The sequence below is a fragment of the Oncorhynchus gorbuscha genome, linkage group LG15 (genome assembly GCF_021184085.1).
Source record: "Oncorhynchus gorbuscha isolate QuinsamMale2020 ecotype Even-year linkage group LG15, OgorEven_v1.0, whole genome shotgun sequence".
In the NCBI taxonomy this organism is placed as follows: Eukaryota; Metazoa; Chordata; class Actinopteri; order Salmoniformes; family Salmonidae; genus Oncorhynchus; species Oncorhynchus gorbuscha.
In genome coordinates, this window is record NC_060187.1 from 18,078,428 (window position 1) to 18,101,669 (window position 23,242).

The 23,242-nt window shown below is 44.3% G+C and overlaps 1 protein-coding gene across 1 annotated transcript in view; it reads right to left on the minus strand.

Annotated features, from left to right (window-relative positions):
- The window catches only part of slc1a7b (solute carrier family 1 member 7b), a 103,738-nt gene that overhangs the window by 52,132 nt on the left and 28,364 nt on the right, over nt 1–23,242 (minus strand). Inside the window, exon 2 of the mRNA XM_046300565.1 lies at nt 14,390–14,469. Within this exon, the coding sequence (XP_046156521.1) occupies nt 14,390–14,469 (80 nt within the window). The remainder of the gene's footprint in view (nt 1–14,389; nt 14,470–23,242) is intronic.

The following is a 23,242-nucleotide window of genomic DNA, read 5'->3' on the forward strand; positions in this document are numbered from 1 at the left end:
GTATAGTGTTTCAGTGTTCAGTGTTTTCTTTATTAAAATTCATGATGAACACATATCACGCCGCATTTTGGTCCTCCGATCCTTCTCGCCTCTCCTCTTCAGATGAAGAGGAGGACGACCGTGACAAGAAAAAACAAAACTCTAGTAGATTTATGTCAAAACTGTGTAGATGTGGCCTTGTGTTTTAGGTTATTGTTCTGCTGAAAGGTGAATTCATCTTCCAGTGTCTGGTGGAAAGCAGACTGAACCAGGTTTTCCTCTATAGGATTTTGCCTGTGCTTAGCTCCATTCCATTTCTTTTTTTATCCTGAAAAAGTCCTTAACGATTACAAGCCTACCCATAACATGATGCAGCCACCACAATGCTTGAAATAAGGAGAGTGGCACTCAGTAATGTGTTGTATTTGATTTTTCCCAAACATAACACTTCGTATTCAGGACAAAAAGTGAATTGCTTTACCACATTTTTTTCAGTATTACTTTAGTGCCTTTTTGCAAACAGGATGCATGTTTTGGTATTTTTTTATTCTATACAGGCTTCTTTATTTTCATTTTGTAATTTAGGCTAGTATTGCGGAGTAACTACAATGTTGTTGATCCATCCTCAGTTTTCTCCTTTCACAGCCATTAAACTGTGTAACTGTTTTAAAGTCACCAAGATCAGGGTGCCTTGTGAGGACCAGGCGACGAGTGGCTAATCTGCCCTTGCCCTCTGCTAGCTAACGTTTAATCGCTAGAAAATAAATGGTACGAACTCAAAGCATGTATATCCTACCAACGAGACATTAAAAACTGTAATATTTTATGCTTCACCGAGTCATGGATGAACAATGAAATTAAGAACATAGAGCTGATGGGTTATACAATCTATCGGCAAGACAGAACAGCAGCCTCTGGTAAGACACTGGGCCGGGGCCTTTGCATTTATGTCAACAACAGTTGGTGCACGATATCAAAGGATGTCTCAAGGTTTTTCTCGCTTGAGCTGGAGCATGTTATGATAAGCTGCAGACCTCACTATTTACCAAGATAATTTTAATCTGTTTTTTCTGTAGCTGTCTTATATACCACCACAGAGCGAGGTTGGAACTAAAACCACACTAGATTACCTGTATTCCGCCATAAACACTCATCCAGAGGCGGCACTCCTAGTGGCAGGCGACTTTAATCCAGGGAAACTTAAATCAGTTCTACCAAATTTCTGTCAACATGTTAACTGTGCAACCAGAGGTAAAATAATTCTAGATCACCTCTACTCCACACACAGAGAAGCATCCAAAGCTCCCCCTCGCCCTCCATTTGGCAAATCTGACCATAACTCTATCCTCCTGATTCCTGCTTACAAGGAAAAAGTAAAGCTGTTTTGCTAGCACAGAATGGAATATGTTCTGGGATTGAGGAGTACATTGAGGAGTACACCACATCAGTCACTGGCTTCATCAAAAAGTGCATTGAGGACGTCGTCCCTACAGTGACTGTACTTACATACCCCAACCAGAAGCCATGGATTACAGGCAACATTCGCAATGAGGGTAGAGCTGCCATTAAATTGCTGGGAGATTACACATGGAGTGTGCGACTTTCAGTATTTTTATAGTTTATTTTGTGAGTCTGTAATACCAACATGCCTAAATGACATTTCATGGCTACAGAACACTAAGGTAACCTGCCTAAATGACTACCGACCCGTAGCACTCACGTCTGTAGCCATGAAATGCTTTGAAATGCTTTGAAAGGCTGGTCATGGCTCACATAAACACCATTATCCCAGAAACCCTAGACCCGCCCTAATTTGCATACCGCACCAACAGATCCACAGATAATGCTATCTCTATTGCACTCTACTCTGCCCTTTCCCAACTGGACAAAAGGAACACCAATGTGAGAATGCTATTCATTGACTACAGCTTTGCGTTCAACACCATAGTGCCTGTCAAAACTCATCACTAAGCTAAGGACCCTGGGACTGAACACTTCCCTCTGCAACTGGATCCTAGACTTCCTGACGGGCTACCCCCAGGTGGTAAGGGTAGGTAACAACACATCCTCCACGCAGATCCTCAACATGGGGGCCCCTCAGGGGTGCATTTGCGTTTGCTGATGACACAACAGTTGTAGGCTTGATCACCAACAACATTGAGACAGGCTATAGGGAGGAGGTCAGATCTATCGGCTGCCTTCGATACTGTGAACCATCAGATCCTCCTCTCCACCCTCTCCGAGTTGGGCATCTCCGGCGCGGCCCACGCTTGGATTGCGTCCTACCTGACAGGTCGCTCCTACCAGGTGGCGTGGCGAGAATCTGTCTCCTCACCACGCGCTCTCACCACTGGTGTCCCCCAGGGCTCTGTGCTAGGCCCTCTCCTATTCTCGCTATACACCAAGTCACTTGGCTCTGTCATAACCTCACATGGTCTCTCCTATCATTGCTATGCAGACGACACACAACTAATCTTCTCCTTTCCCCCTTCTGATGACCAGGTGGCGAATCGCATCTCTGCATGTCTGGCAGACATATCAGTGTGGATGACGGATCACCACCTCAAGCTGAACCTCGGCAAGACGGAGCTGCTCTTCCTCCCGGGGAAGGACTGCCCGTTCCATGATCTCGCCATCACGGTTGACAACTCCATTGTGTCCTCCTCCCAGAGCGCTAAGAACCTTGGTGTGATCCTGGACAACACCCTGTCGTTCTCAACCAACATCAAGGCGGTGGCCCGTTCCTGTAGGGTCATGCTCTACAACATCCGCAGAGTACGACCCTGCCTCACACAGGAAGCGGCGCAGGTCCTAATCCAGGCACCTGTCATCTCCCGTCTGGATTACTGCAACTCGCTGTTGGCTGGGCTCCCTGCCTGTGCCATTAAACCCCTTCAACTCATCCAGAACGCCGCAGCCCGTCTGGTGTTCAACCTTCCCAAGTTCTCTCACGTCACCCCGCTCCTCCGTTCTCTCCACTGGCTTCCAGTTGAAGCTCGCATCCGCTACAAGACCATGGTGCTTGCCTACGGAGCTGTGAGGGGAACGGCACCTCAGTACCTCCAGGCTCTGATCAGGCCCTACACCCAAACAAGGGCAATGCGTTCATCCACCTCTGGCCTGCTCGCCTCCCTACCACTGAGGAAGTACAGCTCCCGCTCAGCCCAGTCAAAGCTGTTCGCTGCTCTGGCCCCCCAATGGTGGAACAAACTCCCTCACGACGCCAGGACAGCGGAGTCAATCACCACCTTCCGGAGACACCTGAAACCCCACCTCTTTAAGGAATACCTAGGATAGGATAAGTATTCCCTCCCCCCCCTTTAAGATTTAGATGCACTATTGTAAAGTGACTGTTCCACTGGATCTCATAAGGTGAATGCACCAATTTGTAAGTCGCTCTGGATAAGAGCGTCTGCTAAATGACTTAAATGTAAATGTAATGTAAAATGATGTCAGAGACCTGACCATGTGGTGCAAGGACAACAACCTCTCCCTCAACGTGATCAAGACAAAGGAGTTGATTGTGGACTATAGGAAAAACATGACCGAGTATGCCCTCATTCTCTTCGATGGGGCTGCAGTGGAGCAGGTTGAGAGCTTCACGTTCCTTGGCGTCCACATCAACAACAAACTAGAATGGTCCAAGCACACCAAGATAGTCGTGAAGAGGGCACGACAAAACCTATTCCCCCTCAGGACACTGAGAAGATTTGGTATAGGTCCTCAGATCCTCAAAATATATTTACAGTTGCACCATCGAGAGCATCCTTACGGGTTGCATCACTGCCTGGTATGGCAACTGCTCGGCCTTCGACCGCAAGGCATTACAGAGAGTAGTGTGTACGGCCCAGTACATCACCGGGGCCAAGCTTCCTGCCATCCAGGACCTCTATACCAGGCGGTGTCAGAGGAAGGCCCTAAACATTGTCAAAGACTCCAGCCACCGTAGTCATAGACTGCTCTCTTTACTGCACCTCAAGCGGTACCAAGTCCAGGTCCAAGAGGCTTCTAAACAGCTTCTACCCCCAAGGAATTAGACTCCTGAAGAGCTAATCAAATGGCTACCCAGACTATTTGCACCCCCCAAACTGCTACTACTCTCTGTTATTATCTATGTATAGCCACTTTAACAGCCCTACCTGCATGTACATAATTATCTCAATTACCTCGACACAGGTGCCGCCGCACATTGATACATTGACTCTGTAACGGTACCCCCTGTATGTGGCCTCGCTATTGTTATCTACTGCTGCTCTTTAATGATTTGTTTTTATTATCTCTTACTTTTTAAAAACTTTCTTAAGTTTCTTAAAACTGCATTGTTGGTTAAGGGCTTGTAAGTAAGTATTTCACTCTAAGGTCTACACCTGTTGTATTTGGCGCATGTGACAAATAACATTTGATTTGATTTGATGGTGAAATCCCTGAGTGGTTTCGTTCCTCTCCGGCAACTGAGTTAGGAAGGACGCCTATCTTTGTAGTGAATTGGTGTATTGATACACCATCCAAAGTGTAATTAACACCTTCCCATGATCAAAGGGATATTCATGTGTTATTTTGTATTTTTATTTGTACGCATCTAACAATAGGTTCCCTTCTTTGCGAGGCATTGGAAAACCTCCCTGTTTTTTGTGGTTAAATCTGTGTTTGAAATTCACTGCTCGACTGAGGGACCTTACAGATAATTGTTTGTGTGGGTTACAGAGATGAGGTATAGTAGTCATTCAAAAATCATGTTTATCACTATTATTGTGCACACAGAGATCATGCAACTTATTATGTGACTTGTTAAGCACATTTTTACTCTTGAACTTCTTTAGGCTTGCCATAACAAAGGGGTTGACTACTTTTTGACTCAATACATTTCAGATTTTCATTTTATATTAAGTAATAAACGTTAAATAAATAAAAATGACACTTTGACATCATGATGTATTGTGTGTAGGAAAGTGACAAAAAAAATCAAGCTTTAATCCACGTTAATTTCAGTCTGTCACACAACAAAATGTGATAAAAGTCAAGGGGTGTGAATACTTTCCGAAGGTGCTGTGGACATTTTTGGCATGAGGAGTGCCTGTTATTGCCTGTGTACCTCAACATAGTTGTATCTATCCAAGGCTGCTACTCATGGACTAGCATTATGAGGTCATTGTTGCTGCTTTGGCCTTGTTCGTCAAAAGATCGAATTTCTGTGAGGGAAGAGCACTCTACTATATACCTTGTTATTGACAAAATATCGAGGACGTGCACACGCACTCTCTCTCTCTCACTCTCTCTCTCTCTCACACACACACACACACACACACACACACACACACACACACACACACACACACACACACACACACACACACACACACACACACACACACACACACACACACACACACACACACACACACACACACACACACACACACACACACACACACACACACACACACACACACAGGAAAAATATTATGTACATGTTCTCTCCATGAGGTGGTGTGTTTAAGCCAAGATAGAAAAAGCTATTGTACTGTATGATGTGACCAATACCAAAACCACAAAATGGTCTTTAAAAAATGAATGTGTGCTTTGCCATTTGATTTAGATGTGGGCAGTACAATATTGCTTTGACATTTTCCAGGAAGAAGAAGAGTATTTTGGATGAGGTTTTAAGAAATCAGATGAGCTGGGATACAGACAGTGACTTTAAGCCCACACTGTAATTTTTCCATTCTATGATTAAATCAAACACTAGAGAAGCTTCAGAGAAGTGAACTGAGTCAGCCAGTCAGCCAGTCAGCCAGTCAGCCAGTTAGCCAGTCAGCCAGTCAGCCAGTCAGCCAGTCAGCCAGTTAGCCAGTCAGCCAGTCAGCCAGTCAGCCAGTCAGCCAGTCAGCCAGTCAGCCAGTTAGCCAGTCAGCCAGTCAGCCAGTCAGCCAGTCAGCCAGTTAGCCAGTCAGCCAGTCAGCCAGTCAGCCAGTCACACAGTCAGCCAGTCAGCCAGTCAGCCAGCCAGCCAGTCAGTCAGTCAGTCAGTCAGCCAATATGAACTGCAAAGGAAACAACACAATAATCCTGTTTCTTTCTTCCTGATAGTGGACAGAAATGATAGGACAACAACACAATAACTCGAGATCATCTGTCCACAGCTTAAATCCTGAAAAACAATACAAGTATGAAGAGTACATAAGGATCCGTGGAGGCTGGTGGGAGGAGCTATAGGAGGATGGGCTCATTGTAATGGCTGGAATGGAATCAATGGAACGGTATCAAACAGATCAAACACAGAAACCACATGTTTGACTCCGTTCCATTGACTCCATTCCAGCCATTACAATGAGCCCATCCTCCTATATCTCCCCCCAACAGCCTCCATTGATGGGGATTGTAGAGAACTGGCTTATCCTGTTTCTAGATCACACAGTATGAGTTTTAGAGTTGTTTGTTCAATAGCTGTGTTTTTTCATGTATATTGATTGATTAATGAATCGGATGCTAAACAAATTTAAATAACATACATCTAAACTAAACGAATCACATTGCGTAGACTTATTGCACCCGTTACTGTAATGGTTGCTCCAGTTTAGATGGTTTAGGTCGGTTCATATCTCAGTCTTCCTAACCCTGGCAGTCATTCTGAATGCAGGTTCTGGGTAAATAAACATTCGGATTGTTGGACATCCCTACTATGGCTGGATTCCAATAGGAATTACAGATCACTTTGCAATCCAGTTTAATGTTTTATTTATTATTTGAGTAATCTATTTTTTAACAGGGTGTCATATTGAGACCAAGTCCCCTTTTCAAATGAGCCCTGCCCAATACAAACACACACGATCAAGTCTGAAATTTAATATTGAAATATGTCATGCCCTGATCTGTTTCACCTGTCCTTGTGCTTGTGTCCATGACCCTCCAAGTGTCGCCCATCTTCCCCACTTATCCCCTGGGTATTTATACCTGTGTTTTTTATCTGTCTGTGCCAGTTCGTCTTGTTTGTTTAAGTCAACCAGCGATTTGTCTCAGCGCTTGCTTTTCCTCAGTCTCTCTTTTTCTCGTCCTCCTAGTTTAGACCCTTGCCTGTCCTGACTCTGAGCATGCATGCCGTCCGGTGCCTTTGCCCCTACTCTGGATTACCGACCTCTGCCTGACCTGACCCTGGGCCTGCCTGCCGTCCTGTACCTTGGCCCCACTACTCTGGATTATTGACCCCTGCCTGCCTTGGCATGTCGTTGGCCTGACCTTGTTGCTATAATAAACATTGTTACTTCAACACAGTCTGCACTTGGGTCTTACCTGAAACCTGATAAATGTTTTTAAATAGGTATCCTGTAACAGGGTGATGAACAGGGTGATGAAATGAAGATCCTACATTTGTATGACCATGTTCCCATTTACATATATATGAGGGGATTGCCAAGGTGGACAAGGGTGAGGTCAACCCAGACTTTCTCCTTTTCCCATTTCAAATCATGTCAGTTGATTTGATTGAATAATGGAGTCTTGAACATCTAATGGGGAAAGCAAGATTCCACTCAATTTCTTTCTATTGATAGGCTGGAACATCTTCACCTCTTTCTTATAGCTTATATACTAAACAAAATCTATAGTGAATCTTATACTAACATACAATGTGATTCACCCTATTCCCTATATAGAGTACTACTTTTGACTAGATCCCTATGGGAAATAGGGTGCCATTTGGGATGCAGGCAAGGTGTTATCCTTCTCATCCTCCGAGTTATGGACTCTGGTATTAAATCATCATGATCAGACAAAGAACACTCACTACATCAAGTTGCTGATGACTAATTCTGCTCCAGCAGCAGTTGGTTAAGTGTCATTTATCTCCAGCTCTATTACTTGTCTCCACACCTCTCTTTCAAGCTAGTGATGGTGTTAATGACTAGCTCAAATGGTTGATGAAACACTAAAGAGACACTACAGACACAAAGACTGCTAAAAAACAGGCTGAAAGAGAACTTTATACAAGCACCATTGTGTGTGTGTGTGTGTGTGTGTGTGTGTGTGTGTGTGTGTGTGTGTGTGTGTGTGTGTGTGTGTGTGTGTGTGTGTGTGTGTGTGTGTGTGTGTGTGTGTGTGTGTGTGTGTGTGTGTGTGTGTGTGTGTGTGTGTGTGTGTCTGTCTGTCTTGTGTTCTTATGGTTCTGTTTAGTCCTTTTCCTTTCCCCTTGTGTGTGCTTTATTTTGAATTGATTTACTTAAAAGTGCTTTAACATAGATTTATTCCTCTGGTGTGCTGTGTTGTGGTTTACTTCTTATTGACTTATCTGAGTGACTTCCTTTCCTTTGAATTGCTAACTTCTTTCTAGTGCTCGTTTTGTTGTGAGGGAACGAGTCTGTTAATTAGGGACCTGAGCATTGCCCCCACACCTGAGGACTATTGGGGTTAATGAGCTGCCCCTGCGCTCTCAGAGACTGTTCAAGACAGTTGCCACAGGCTGTGCTCATCCACACCACTACCGTCGGGGAAGAGGGGACTGGATGAGTGTGATCCTGCTCGGGGAGAGCTGAACAGAAAACAACTCTGCTTGGGATGAAGAGCTGAACGACATGTGAGTGCGTACCAATAGTATGATGCCATTACTGATGACTTTTTCTCCACCCTCTCCAGACGTGGCCTGCTACAACGAGGCCCCAACTACCGCATCGGAACTCTGTGATGCCAACGCCGAAGTGACGAACGCTCCATGCCAATCAACAATGGACTCGCGCATGTATGTGCTGTGCCTGGACCTGTCCATGTGTTTTGTTTTGTGTTGCTTTTATCCTGTAAACCCCTTTTAATACTTAAATGAAGATGTTAAAGAACCGTAACACTGTCTGCTCCCTACGACTGTGGTATTGGGATTGAAATAGTTTCAGTTGGATTTCTAAATGCTTATTCTATCATAGCATTTGTTTCCCATTTCATAAAGCTTAATGGTTACCAAAACATCTTACCGATATAACGTGTGTACAGGTACTCTCAGACAAGAGCGAGTTTTTAGGAGAATGGATAAAATCTCATCACTCACATTAAACAGAGATCGAAGTGGTATAAAGCATATTGTTTGTTGTCAGGAAGCCAAATGCACTATGAGCTGTTTGTCCCCCCCCCCCCCCCCCCCGCTTACAACAGTCACAAAAGCCACTTCTTTTTTTGCCTCAGTTGATCTCTTCAGATCACTGACAAAGTTAATTTAGTTAATTTGGAATTATATGTACGCAGCTTACACTTCTAGAAGTTGCCAAGCAAAGCCCAGCGAGTAAGTCATCTCAATACAAATCACAATGTTTTAGGGAGACTGCGACACTAGGTATTTTGTTTTTGTTAGCAAGGTGAATTATATCAAAGAACCTTCTGAGATTATTGGAAGACAATCTATTAATTATGAAGCCAGTCTGATCCGGGTTGACCAACAGGGGAAGACATGATTCCAGTCTCTTAGATAGCATCTTGGCGACCAGTTTACAGTCCGTGTTAAGGAGAAAGGTTGGTCTATAGGAGGTGCACTTTAACGGGGTTTTTCCCTTTCTTGTGGATTACAGTAATCACTGCTTGAGAGAAAGACTCTGGAAAGCAGTGGTCTTCCCCGGCTTTTTTAATTACCTCCATAAGGTAGGGGGCAAACAGCCCCCTATATTCCTTATGGAACTCTCCTCCCAGGAGATTTATTAGAAGGTAAGGATTTAATGGCCTCCAACAATTCAGGAACTGAGAACTGTTCACTCAGGCGCTCTCTGTCTTCCTCTGACAGGCATGGGAGGTTGAGAGTGGAGAGAAAGGAGTCGATCTCTGATAGATCATCGCTTGATTGGGAAGTGTAGAGGTCTTCATATTATTTCTTAAAAGTATTATTAATTTCAGTAGGGTCGAAAGAGATCTCATTAGTAAGAGTTTTTATAGCATTAATTGTAATCTTACTTTCCTCTGCTTTCAGTTGCCATGCCAATACTTTGTTTGCTTTCTCTCCAAGCTCGTAATAACGCTGTTTTGTTTTAGTGATGACCCTCTCAGCTTGATATGTGTTCAGAATATTATATTTCAGTTTTTTATTTACCAAAAGCCTGTATAGATCTTTAGTCGGGCCTCTTTGGTAGGTTTTCTCTAGCTTCGAGATTTCAGATTCAAGGACATTCATTTCTGCACAGTGTTTTCTCTTCAGCCCTTTAGTGTAGGGAATTATCTGTCCCCTCAAATAGCTTTCAATGTGTCCCAAAGAATGAAACTGTTAGGAGCGGAGGGTTTGTTTGTCAAAGTAAAAATATTGATCTGCTCTTTGATGAATGCACAAATTTCAGGTTGCTTTAGGAGTGTAAAATTTAGTCTCCATCTATATGCTCCATTTACCTTGGTGGGAATGGAGATTGATAATACCAGAGGAGAATGGTAACTAAGCAATCTGGGGAGATACTCGATATCTAACACTATGAAACAGTTGGGTCGATAGTAAAAAGTTATCTATGTGTGTGTGTGTGTGTTGTGTGGGTGTGAATAAATAGAGTAGTCCCTATCTTGTGGGTGCAACTGTCTCCAGATGTCTATCAAATTAAGAGCTTTCATGAATGAAATGGTGAGCTTGCCGGCTTTGGTAAGAAGTGAAATTAAAATCTCCTCCAACCAGTAGCCATCCTGGTGGTGCATGAGCACCCTGAAGGAAGACTGAATAAAAATATGGTCATCGAAGTTAGGAGCATAAATATTCAATAGTGTACAAGACTCCGAAAATATATCCCCCTGCACTAAAACAAACCTGCCCGAGGGATCAGAGATGGTGTTGTTGACGCAGAAGGGGACGTGTCTACTTATCAAAATTGCAGTTAAAAGAGGACACAAAATCTTGTCTTACCCATTCCCTCTTCAATTTCTTGTGTTCACTGGCTGTAAGATGTGTTTCTTTTAAAAGCACAATGTCAGCCTTTAATTTCTTAAGGTATGTATAGACTCTTTTCCTCTTAATCGGGCTGTTAAGACCTTTTACATTGAATGTGACATATTTTAGTGGATTAAGCATAGGTTGGGTTTCAAATATGTAACCGAATAGAAATATTTCATATGTAAATAGTCAGGAAATGTTTCAACTTGAGTTTGAACACTGAAGTGACCTATGTGTCTCTTTAGGAAGGAAACAACAATAAACCTAGAAAAAGAGAAAACAACAGAATTCCCACCCACCCCGATGGATGAGGTAGTCAGTTATGTTCTTCTCCTTCAGTGCTTTGGTGGCACGTCTGTACTGTTTGCGACGTCTGGGGAGATCCGCTCTCATATCTGGGAAAAGGCTGACCCTCTTGCCATCCATGGTGATGTCCCCTTTGGCTTTTGCGAGTTGCAGTATCTTCTCTCTGTCCTGGAAACGGAGGAACATGATCAGGACGGCCCGTGGGGGCTCATCTGGCCGGGTTTTGGCGCTGATGTTCTGTGGGCGCGTTCGATTTCCAACGGCTTGGTGAAGTTGATTATGCCTAGGACCTCCGGGATCCATTGAGTGAAGAAACGGCAGCATCATGCTGTGGGAATGTTTTTCAGCGGCAGGGACTGGGAGACGAGTCAGGATTGAGGTGAAGATGAAAGGAGCAAAGTACAGAGAGATCCTTGATAAAGACCTGCTCCAGAGCACTCAGGACCACAGACTGGGGCGAAGGTTCACCTTCCAACAGGACAACGACCCTAAGCACAAAGACAAGACAACGCAGGAGTGGCTTCGGGACAAGTCTCTGAATGCCCTTGAGTGACCTAGCCAGAGCCTGAACATCTCTGGAGAGACCTGAAAATAGCTGCACTCCCCATCCAACCTGACAGAGTTTGAGAGGATCTACAGAGAAGAATAGGAAAAACTTCCCAAGTACATGTGTGCCAAGCTTGTAGCGTCATACCCAAGAAGACTCGTAAATGTGATATTTCCATGATTTAAAAAACATTTTTTTGCATGAATTTCTAAAAACCTGTTTTTGCTTTGTCATTTTGGGGTATTATGTGTAGATTGATGAGGGGGGAAAAAACAATTGAATCTCATTTTAGATTAAGGCTGTAATGTAACAACATTTGGAAAAAGTCAAGGGGTCTGAATACTTTCCGAATGCACTGCAGGTATTCTTCTTGTCCAGGTGGAATAGGGCAGTGTGCAGTGAAATGGTGATTGTGTCGTCCTTGGATTTGTTGGGGTGGTATGCAAAGTGTGTAAAAGTGCAAAGTGTGTCTAGGGTGTCAGGTAAGGTGGAGGTGATATGGTCCTTAACTCGCCTATCAAAACACTTCATGATTACACAAATGAGTGCCACATAGCACATAGCGATAGTCACTTAGTTCAGGTACTCTCTTTTTCTTGAGTTCAGGAACAATGGTGGACATCTTGAAGCAAATGGGGACAACAGACTGGGATAGGGAGAGATTGAATATGTCCTTAATCTCTCCAGCCAGCTGGTCTGTACATGCTCTGAGGACGCTGGTTGGTATGCCGTCTGGGCCGGCAGCCTTCTGTTGCATCTCACAGTACATCTTATTCCTTATGTAGTTGACTTTATTTGGACTTGATGATAATCATAGCTCATAGATAATACATCAATCACACTCAGCCGGGTGAAGCAACACATCAAAGGATTGGGTCCTCTCTCACGAATCACTCTCAGTCAATATTACACCTCCACTCTGCATGATAATGATACTGTCATTTAACAAAACCTATATCATTACATTTCTTTCTATTTCATCACCACGAAGTCACAAGAAGTCCTCAGAGAACATCTTCATAAGCACAGCAGAAAAAAAAGTCAATTGAATTCCCAGAACAACTCTCACAAGTTGAATCTCTGAAGACAGTATATATTAGTGATTCATAACGTATTGCTGGTCAACATCTCCCAGACAATCAAATCAGATCAATGTCTTTTTAAATCTGTCTTGCTCACTGATTAAGGGCACAATGGTAACCAATATGTTGAAAACTGAAGGAAACCAAAGTCAAAAAGAAAGTCAATATCTGTTCTCACTATCTTTTGTTTGGATCAGAGAGGGTCCTCTAATCTCCTTGTTTTTTTTGTCACGTGCACAAGTACATTGAAATGCCTTTCTTGCATGCCTCCTTCGCACTTTCCCAATGAAGCGCAATGAGGGTTTCTATGATAGACGTGTGTTTCTATGATAGATGTGTGTGAGGTGGTTTATATGATAGGTGTGTGTGTGTGTGTGTGTGTGTGTGTGTGTGTGTGTGTGTGTGTGTGTGTGTGTGTGTGTGTGTGTGTGTGTGTGTGTGTGTGTGTGTGTGTGTGTGTGTGTGTGTGTGTGAGGGGGTTTATATGATGTGTGTGTGTGTGAGGGTAGCCAGTCTCCAGATCTCAACCCCATAGAAAATCTTTGGAGGGAGTCGAAAGTCTGTGTGGCCCAGCAACAGCCCCAAAACATCACTGCTCTAGAGGAGATCTGCATGGAGGAATGGGCCAAAATACCAGCAACAGTATGTGAAAACCTTGTGAAGACAGAAAACATTTGACCTCTGTCATTGCCAACAAAGGGTATATAACAAAGTATAGACACAAACTTTTGTTATTGAACAAATACTTATTTTCCACCATAATTTGCAAATAAATTCATTAAAGATCCTACAATGTGATCTTCTGGATTTTTTTTCTCATTTTGTCTGTCATATTTGAAGTGTACCTATGATGAAAATTATAGGCCTCTCTCATCTTTTTAAGTGGGAGAACTTGCACAATTGGTGGCTGACTAAATACTTTTTTGCCCCACTGTATGTGTGTGTGTGAGGGGGTTTACATGATAGTTGTGTGCGTGTGTGAGGGGGTTTATATGGTATATGTGTGTGTGTGAGGGGGTTTACATGATAGTTGTGTGCGTGTGTGAGGGGGTTTATATGGTATATGTGTGTGTGTGAGGGGGTTTACATGATAGTTGTGTGCGTGTGTGAGGGGGTTTATATGGTATATGTGTGTGTGTGAGGGGGTTTACATGATAGTTGTGTGTGTGTGTGAGGGGGTTTATATGGTATATGTGTGTGTGTGAGTGGGTTTATATGGTATATGTGTGTGTGTGAGGGGGTTTATATGGTATATGTGTGTGTGTGAGGGGGGGTTTATATGGTATATGTGTGTGTGTGAGTGGGTTTATATGATAGATGTGTGTGTTTGTGCGGGGTTTCTATGAAGGGCCTCTGAAGAGGAGTATCTTATCATCTACAGGAGGACACCATAATAGAGCTGTGACTGTAGTTACATCTGAAATTTCACACCATTCCCTATATATAATAGTCACTACTTTTGATCAGCAGGGTCCATAGTAAGTAATGCACTATAATGGTGCCATTTTAGCCACACCAGAATAGAGAGCTGGCTGCTTTACTTTACTAGAAATGGTAGGCTCTATAGACTCTATAATGTTGTAACATGCTGTGACTGTAGCTTACCTGGACACAACAAGCGGAAGGATGAGCATCTTCAACATCCTCATCAGCAGCTCTCCAGGGAACTGGAAATACTTCACTTCCTGTGGGGGGCGGGTTGGGGGGGTGGAAGGAGGGGTAGAGAAAACAAACAAGCCGTTATTGAAGATGACCAGTATTGAGGATGACAGGTATTGAGGTTGACAGGTAATGAGGATGACAGATATTGAGGATGACAGGTATTGAGGATGACCGGTAGTGAGGATGACTGGTAGTGAGGATGACCGGTAGTGAGGATGACAGATATTGAGGATGACAGGTAGTGAGGATGACAGATATTGAGGATGACAGGTATTGAGGATGACAGGTAGTGAGGATGACAGATATTGAGGTTGACAGGTAGTGAGGATGACAGATATTGAGGATGACAGGTATTGAGGTTGACAGGTAGTGAGGATGACAGATATTGAGGATGACAGGTATTGAGGTTGACAGGTAGTGAGGATGACAGATATTGAGGATGACAGGTATTGAGGATGACCGGTAGTGAGGATGACCGGTAGTGAGGATGACCGGTAGTGAGGATGACAGATATTGAGGATGACAGGTATTGAGGATGACCGGTAGAGGATGACAGGTAGTGAGGATGACAGCATGCTATTGACATTTCACATGCAGTAGTGAAGTACTCGACAAAAGGAAAATGTACTTTCAGGTACAATTTGGGTAAAACTTTTTAGAAATGCTAAAAAGAGGTTGTGCAATGAAGTTACTTTTCAAGGAACTCTTATGTCATTGCAAAAAGTACGTGCAGTACTTATGTTAAACGCAGAATTAAAATGTTCAGAATTTGTGTGTGTCTCATGCAGGGAAGTGTGTGTTTCATTCTGTCCATAATATTTTAATTTCAGTGTCTGCATGAGGCAAGGTACAGTCAAGTCTCATTAATTATTCAATTTCTCTTTCTAGTCACGTAAATTCTACAGCCAATATAAAATGGTATTTTTGTGAGGGAGTGTTTGTGTTTGTGTGTGAATGTTTGTGTGTGTGGGTGTGTGGGGGGGGAGTGTTTATGTTGTATGAGGGAGTGTCAATGTGTGGGAGTGTTTATGTATAAGGGAGTGTTGGAGTGTTTGTGTGTGTGGGAGTGTTTGTGTATGAGGGAGTGTTTGTGTTTGTCGGAGTGTTAGTGTGGTGGGAGTGTTAGTGTGGTGGGAGTGTTTGTGTATGATGGAGTGTTTGTGTTTGTCGGAATGTTTGTGTGCGTGGGAGTGTTTGTGTATGAGGGAGTGCTCGTGTGTGTGGGAATGTTTGTGTGTGTGGGAGTATGGGAGTGTTTGTGTATGAGGGAGTGCTCATGTGTGTGGGAGTGTTTGTGCGTGTGGGAGTGTTTGTGTATGAGGGAGTGTTTGTGTATGTGGGAGTGTTTGTGTATGAGGGAGTGTTTGTCGGTGTGTTTGTATGTGTGAGAGTGTTTGTGTATGAGGGAGTCTTTGTGTATGAGGGAGTGTTTGTGTATGAGGGAGTGTTTGTCGGTGTGTTTGTATGTGTGAGAGTGTTTGTGTATGAGGGAGTGTTTGTGTATGTGGGAGTGTTTGTGTATGAGGGAGTGTTTGTCGGTGTGTTTGTATGTGTGAGAGTGTTTGTGTATGAGGGAGTCTTTGTGTATGAGGGAGTGTTTGTGTATGAGGGAGTGTTTGTGTGTGTGGGAGTGTTTGTGTATGAGGGAGTGTTTGTCGGTGTGTTTGTATGTGTGAGAGTGTTTGTGTATGAGGGAGTATTTGTGTATGAGGGAGTGTTTGTGTATGAGGGAGTGTTTGTGTGTGTGGGAGTGTTTGTGTATGAGGGAGTGTTTGTGTATGATGGAGTGTTTGTCGGAGTGTTTGTATGTGTGAGAGTGTTTGTGTATGAGGGAGTGTTTGTGTATGAGGGAGTGTTTGTCGGAGTGTTTGTATGTGTGAGAGTGTTTCTGTATGAGGGAGTGTTTGTGTATGAGGGAGTGTTTGTCGGAGTGTTTGTATGTGTGAGAGTGTTTGTGTATGAGGGAGTGTTTGTGTATGAGGGAGTGCTCGTGTGTGCGGGAGTGTTTGTGTGTGTGGGAGTGTTTGTGTATGAGGGAGTGTTTGTGTATTAGAGAGTGTTTGTGTATGTGGGAGTGTTTGTGTATGAGGGAGTGTTTGTGTATGAGGGAGTGTTTGTGTATGAGGGAGTGTTTGTCGGTGTGTTTGTATGTGTGAGAGTGTTTGTGTATGAGGGAGTATTTGTGTATGAGGGAGTGTTTGTGTATGAGGGAGTATTTGTGTGTGTGGGAGTGTTTGTGTATGAGGGAGTGTTTGTCGGAGTGTTTGTATGTGTGAGAGTGTATGTGTATGAGAGAGTGTTTGTCGGAGTGTTTGTATGTGTGAGAGTGTTTGTGTATGAGGGAGTGTTTGTGTATGAGGGAGTGTTTGTCAGAGTGTTTGTATGTGTGAGAGTGTTTGTGTGTGTGGGAGTGTTTGTGTGTGTGGGAGTGTTTGTGTGTGTGGGAGTGTTTGTGTATGAGGGAGTGTTTGTCGGAGTGTTTGTATGTGTGAGAGTGTTTGTGTGTGTGGGAGTGTTTGTGTATGAGGGAGTGTTTGTGTATGAGGGAGTGTTTGTGTAGAGTGTTTGTGTATGAGGGAGTGTTTGTCGGAGTGTTTGTATGTGTGAGAGTGTTTGTGTGTGTGGGAGTGTTTGTGTATGAGGGAGTGTTTGTCGGAGTGTTTGTATGTGTGAGAGTGTTTGTGTGTGTGGGAGTGTTTGTGTATGAGGGAGTGTTTGTCGGAGTGTTTGTATGTGTGAGAGTGTTTGTGTATGAGGGAGTGTTTGTGTATGAGGGAGTGTTTGTCGGAGTGTTTGTATGTGTGAGAGTGTTTGTGTATGAGGGAGTGTTTGTGTATGAGGGAGTGTTTGTCGGAGTGTTTGTGTGTGTGAGAGTGTTTGTGTATGAGGGAGTGTTTGTGTATGAGGGAGTGTTTGTCGGAGTGTTTGTATGTGTGAGAGTGTTTGTGTATGAGGGAGTGTTTGTGTATGAGGGAGTGTTTGTCGGAGTGTTTGTGTGTGTGGGAGTGTTTGTGTATGAGAGAGTGTTTGTCGGAGTGTTTGTATGTGTGAGAGTGTTTGTGTATGAGGGAGTGTTTGTGTGTGTGGGAGTGTTTGTGTATGAGGGAGTGTTTGTCAGAGTGTTTGTATGTGTGAGAGTGTTTGTGTATGAGGGAGTGTTTGTGTGTGAGGGAGTGTTTGTTGGAGTGTTTGTATGTGTGAGTGTGTTTGTGTGTGTGGGAGTGTTTGTGTATGAGGGAGTGTTTGTCGGAGTGTTTGTATGTGTGAGAGTGTTTGTGTATGAGGGAGTGTTTGTATGTGTGAGAGTGTTTGTGTATGAGGGAGTGTTTGTCGGAGTGTTTGTATGTGTGAGAGTGTTTGTGTATGAGGGAGTGTTTGTATGTATGAGAGTGTTTGTGTATGAGGGAGTGTTTGTCAGAGTGTTTGTATGTATGAGAGTGTTTGTGTATGAGGGAGTGTGTACATCTGTGATCAAGGTCATTGTATAAAATAACATAGCTGGAGATGGTGGTCCAGAATATAGATCCGTTTCAGATACTGGCAGTAGGTTTCATCCCACTAGGCAGTCCAGTTCAACTTCTGGTTTTGATTTACATTTGGTTGAGTTGTCAACTAACCTGAATTCAACATGAAATCAACAAAAAATGTCACCATGTCATGGGACTTGGGTTAAAAGTTGGATGAAGAAAATACGAAATTCCAATCAGTTTTCCACGTTGATTCAACGTCATCATACTCCTTTTTGTTGTTGAAGTAACGTGGAAACAATGTTGATTCAACCAGTTTTTTTCCCCAGTGGGATGTATTGCAGTGCATTGCAACAGGTGTTGGAGTGGTCTTGAATTGATCAGATGATAGTTTTTGCTTAGACGTAACACATTGACTCCGACTGACTGCTGACAGTTGTTATGAAGTTAGTTTCTGATGGCAGCTCAGTATTCAACAGTTGTAGCCAATAGCACAGAGCGATATCCTAGTCTGACAATTACTCTGAATTACTGAAAAGGAGAGCTAACAGTGAGGAATAGTAGAATGGACAGAAGGACAGAAAACTCTGCAGACTTAACAGACAAGCTTCTCCGAAACATCCCATCGAAAATCAACTCTTTAGATTAAAGTTAATCTTGACAAGAGAATCAGGCAGCCCTGATTGTACTTTCATGTACTTTCATGTACAAAACCTCAGATTTAACTCTCGACACATAGACACTTCCACACCACACGTCCTAAAACTGGCCTTGATCCAGAGCACACGTCAACAACAACCCACTGCCCACTGTTCCTCTCTCTCTCCATCTACCCTTCCCCCTAACTCAACCTCCATCCTCCATCATGTTTAGCCCAGTCAGAGGGAAGTTGGCAGTTTGTCAAAACTTAGAAAAAGCTTCTTTACTCTACACTATCACTTTGGTGGCATGGCTAGGTGAATCTGCCACAGGAGTCGATGGAGCATGATCCTTTTTATAGGTCACAGCAGGGGGAGGCTATCTTCTCCTGTCCACAGAGATGGACGAGAGAGAGAAGTAGAGAGATGGAGACAGAAATGGATGGGGAGAGAGGGAGAAAGAGATAGATTGAGAGAGGGAGAGAGCAGGAGAGAGACATACATATACTGTACATGTAAAGACGAATAGAGTGAGAGTGATGGATAAAACGTGACTTGAACCAATGTGGAATAGACGTTGAATTGACGTCTGTGCCCAATGGGGAAACCCCAGCAATTGCAGTGACTTGAAAGTCTTCAGCTTTGCAGTGGACAACATTAGTCAGACATGGTCAGACCACATTTTATCACCTTAAAGCATTCTGCTGTTATGTCACATTCTGTTGTGTTCAACCAGTGATGTAGTGGAGGGCACCTGTTTTATTTTGAGCAGGCATTTACTCACCTATCATGGAAAAATGCATTGAAACTACAGGGATCATTACTTTATTCACCATGAATGACAATCAGCGTTAACCAAAGTATTATTATTTACTAATACATCCCTGTGTGCAACCATGCATGACTAGTGGGTGGCCGAGGTCATTTGTGTACTGTACAGTGCATTCAGAAAGTATTAAGTATTAAAGTTACAGCTTTATTCTAAAATTGATTACGTAAAAAAACGTCTTATCAATCTACACAAAATACACCATAATGACAAAGCAAAAACAGGTTTTTAGAAATTTGTGCAAATACATCTGAAATACCTTATTTACATAAGAATTAAGACCCTTTGCTATGAGACTCTTTGGAGAGACCTGAAAATAGCTGTGCAGTGACACTCCCCATTCAACCTGACAGAGCTTGAGAGGATCTGCAGAGAAGAATGGGAGAATGTTCCTCAATACGTGTGTCAAATCAAATCGAGTCAAATTTGATTTGTCACTTACCAAGAAATGCTTATTTACAAGCCCTTACAATGCAGTTCAAGAAATAGAGTTGAGAAAATATTTACTAAATAAACTAAAGTAAAAAATAAAATAAAAAATAATACAATAACATAACAATAACGAGGCCGTATACAAGGGATGCCGGTACTGAGTCAATGTGCGGGGGTACAGGTTAGTTGAGGTAATTTGTACATGTAGGTAGGGGTAAAGTGACTACGCATTGATAATAAACAGCGCAAAGCAGCTGGGGGGTCAATGTAAATAGTCCGGTGGTCATTTGATTAATTGTTCAGCAGTCTTATGGCTTGGGGGTAGACGCTGTAAATGAGTGTTTTGGACCTAGACTTGGCGCTCCGGTACCGCTTGCTGTGCGGTAGCAGAGAGAACAGTCTATGACTTGGGTGACTGGGGTCTTTGACAATTTTTTGGGCCTTCCTCAGACAGTATATTGGTCCTGGATGGCAGGAAGCTTGGCCCCAGTGATGTACTGGGCTGTACGCATTATCCTTTCTAGCGCCTTACAGTTGGATGCCGAGCAGTTGTCATACCAGGTGGTGATGCAACTGGTCAGGATGCTCTCGATGGTGCAGCTGTATAACTTTTTGAGGATCTGGGGACACATACCAGATCTTTTTAGTCTCCTGAGGGGGGAAAGGTTTTGTTGTGCCCTCTTCACGACTGTCTTGGTGTGTTTGGACCATGATAGTTTGTGGACACCAAGGAACTTAGCTCTCGACCTGCTCCACTACAGTTCCGTCGATGAGAATGGTGGCGCGCTCTGTACTCCTTTTCCTGTAGTCCACAATCATCTCCTTAGTCTTCATCATGTTGAGGTAGAGGTTGTTGTCCTGGCACCACACGGCCAGGTCTCTAATCTCCCTATATGCTGTCAATGCCATTGGATGAATCCCGGAACATATACCAGTCTGTGCTGCAAAACACTCCTGTAGCGTAGCATCCGCCTCATCTGACTACTTCCGTATCGAGCGAGTCACTGGTACTTCCTGCTTTAGTTTTTTGCTTGTAAGCAGGTATGCTAAAATGTCTAAAAGCCTATTTTTGCTTTGTCATTGTCAGGATTTGGCCAGGGTTGTTCCGGTTTTTGGTCACTAGATGCCCCCATTGTGCCTTTTGACCTTTTGTTTTCCCTTGATCCCCATTATTATTTGCACCTGTGCCTCGTTTCCCCTGATTGTATTTAAACCCTTTGTTTTCCTCTGTTCTTTGCTCTGTGTTTGTATGTTAGCACCCAGCCCTAGTACTCTGTGAACCCATGTTGATCCCGGTGGACTCTCTTGTGGAATTCTGTTTTTTGTTCTTGTTTGTTTGTTTTTGAGTATCTTTTGAGGCTTTTTGTGCTATACCTTCCACCTTGTGGATTTACCTTTTTGTCTTGGGGGATTACCTTTGTTCTTGTGGAATTCCTTTTGAGGTTGTGGAGTTACATGTTTTCCTGAAGAACTTCACTTTTTACTTCATTAAATACACCGTTTCAAGTACTGCTGTGTCTGCCTCATCTTCTGGGTTCTGCCGACTATTCGTGGCTCAGTTGGTTAAGTGACTGTTTCTCACTCCGGAGACCCGGGTTCGTAACCGGGTCCTGACAGAAATACAGAGCCCTAAAAATGAACCCAGAGGCAGCCAGTTCCCAGGACCTTGTTGCCATGCTGTCCCACCACCAGGAGACCTTCCAACGCCACGAAGCCGCCCTGGTTCAGCAAGAGGCCTTAATGGCTAGACATTCTCATCTTCTGTCGGAGATGCTGACTTCCATAAAGTAGATATCTGATCGACTTACCCCGGCAACAGTTCCCGTCCCAGTACCTCAGATTCACGTACCCATGGCAGTTAACCCTCCACCTCCCCAACGGTTCTCAGGTGATCCAAGTGCTTGTAAAGGGTTTCTCACCCAATGTTCTCTCTCCTTCGAGCTGCAACCCTCGTCGTTCCCCACCGACCGGTCTAAGATCGCATATATCATCACCCTGCTGTCGGATAAAGCCCTGGCCTGGGCTACTGCTGTGTGGGATGCCCATAGTTCCTGCTGTGCCAGCTACTCTGCCTTTTCTGAGGAATTCAAACGAGTGTTTCAAGGCCCAAGCAGTGGTCCTGACTCAGCCAAACAGCTCCTGACTCTCCACCAAGGTCGGCGCAGCGTGACGGACTATGCCATCCAGTTCCGCACGGTGGCAGCAGCGAGTGTCTGGAACAACGAGGCGCTCACGGTGTGCTTTCTGAAAGGCCTTTCCGACACTATCCAAGATGAACTGGCCACTCGGGAACCACCGGACAATCTCGAGTCCCTGATCAAGTTAGCCTCACGCATTGACCAGCGTCTGAGAGAGAGAGAACTCAACCGTAGACCTCTAGCTCCTATCAGTCCCAGCTCCGAGTCCCCACCTTTATCCTCGCTGGCTCCACCGGAACCCATGCAGATTGGACGCATCTCCCAGGCTGAGAGAGACCGCCGGTTGAGGGAGCGACGCTGTCTATATTGCGGCAAACCGGGGCATTTCTGTTCCACGTGTCCCGGGCTCCAGGGAAACGCTCTGTCCCGTACAGACCGGGGGGAACTGTAACGGGAAACATAACCTCCTCCCATCCGTCCAACTCCCGTCTACTCATTGCAGTCACCCTTTCCTGGGACAACCACAAGCTTCACCTTCAAGCCTTGGTAGACTCTGGAGCCGCAGGTAACTTCATGGATGGTGTCTGGGCGAAGGAGAATGGCGTTCCCTCTGAACCTCTAAGTGACCCCATGAGGGTTACTACATTGGATGGAAGCCCTTTGGGATCTGGACTTGTCACTCATGTCACTACCTCCTTGCGACTTTCAGTTTCACAACACCAGGAATTGATGAACTTTCATTTGATCTCCTGTTCCGAGTTCCCTCTCGTCCTTGGATACCCCTGGCTTCACAGCCATAACCCTCACATCGACTGGTCTGTGGGCACTATCAAGCAGTGGGGTCCTACGTGCCAAGCTACTTGTATTTTCCCGAATTCCCCGAGTTCTACTCCCGAGTCTTTAGAATCCATCGACCTGACCCGAGTTCCCGAGTGTTATCATGACCTCAAACTGGTATTTAGCAAACAGAGGGCCACCATGCTACCACCCCATAGACCTTATGATTGCCCCATCGAACTGTTTCCGGGCACTTGCCCCCCCAGGGGTCGGATCTTTTCCCTATCTCCACCCGAACGAGCTGCTATGGATACCTACATCAAGGACGCTCTGGAAGGAGGCCTCATGCGTCCATCCACCTCCCCGGCGGGAGCAGGGGTTTTTTTTGTGGCCAAGAAAGACGGTGGATTACGTCCTTGCATCGACTACCGGGGACTCAATGCCATAACCGTCCATAACCGTTACCCGCTACCCCTTATGGCCACAGCCTTCGAGCTGCTCCAGGAAGCAGTTGT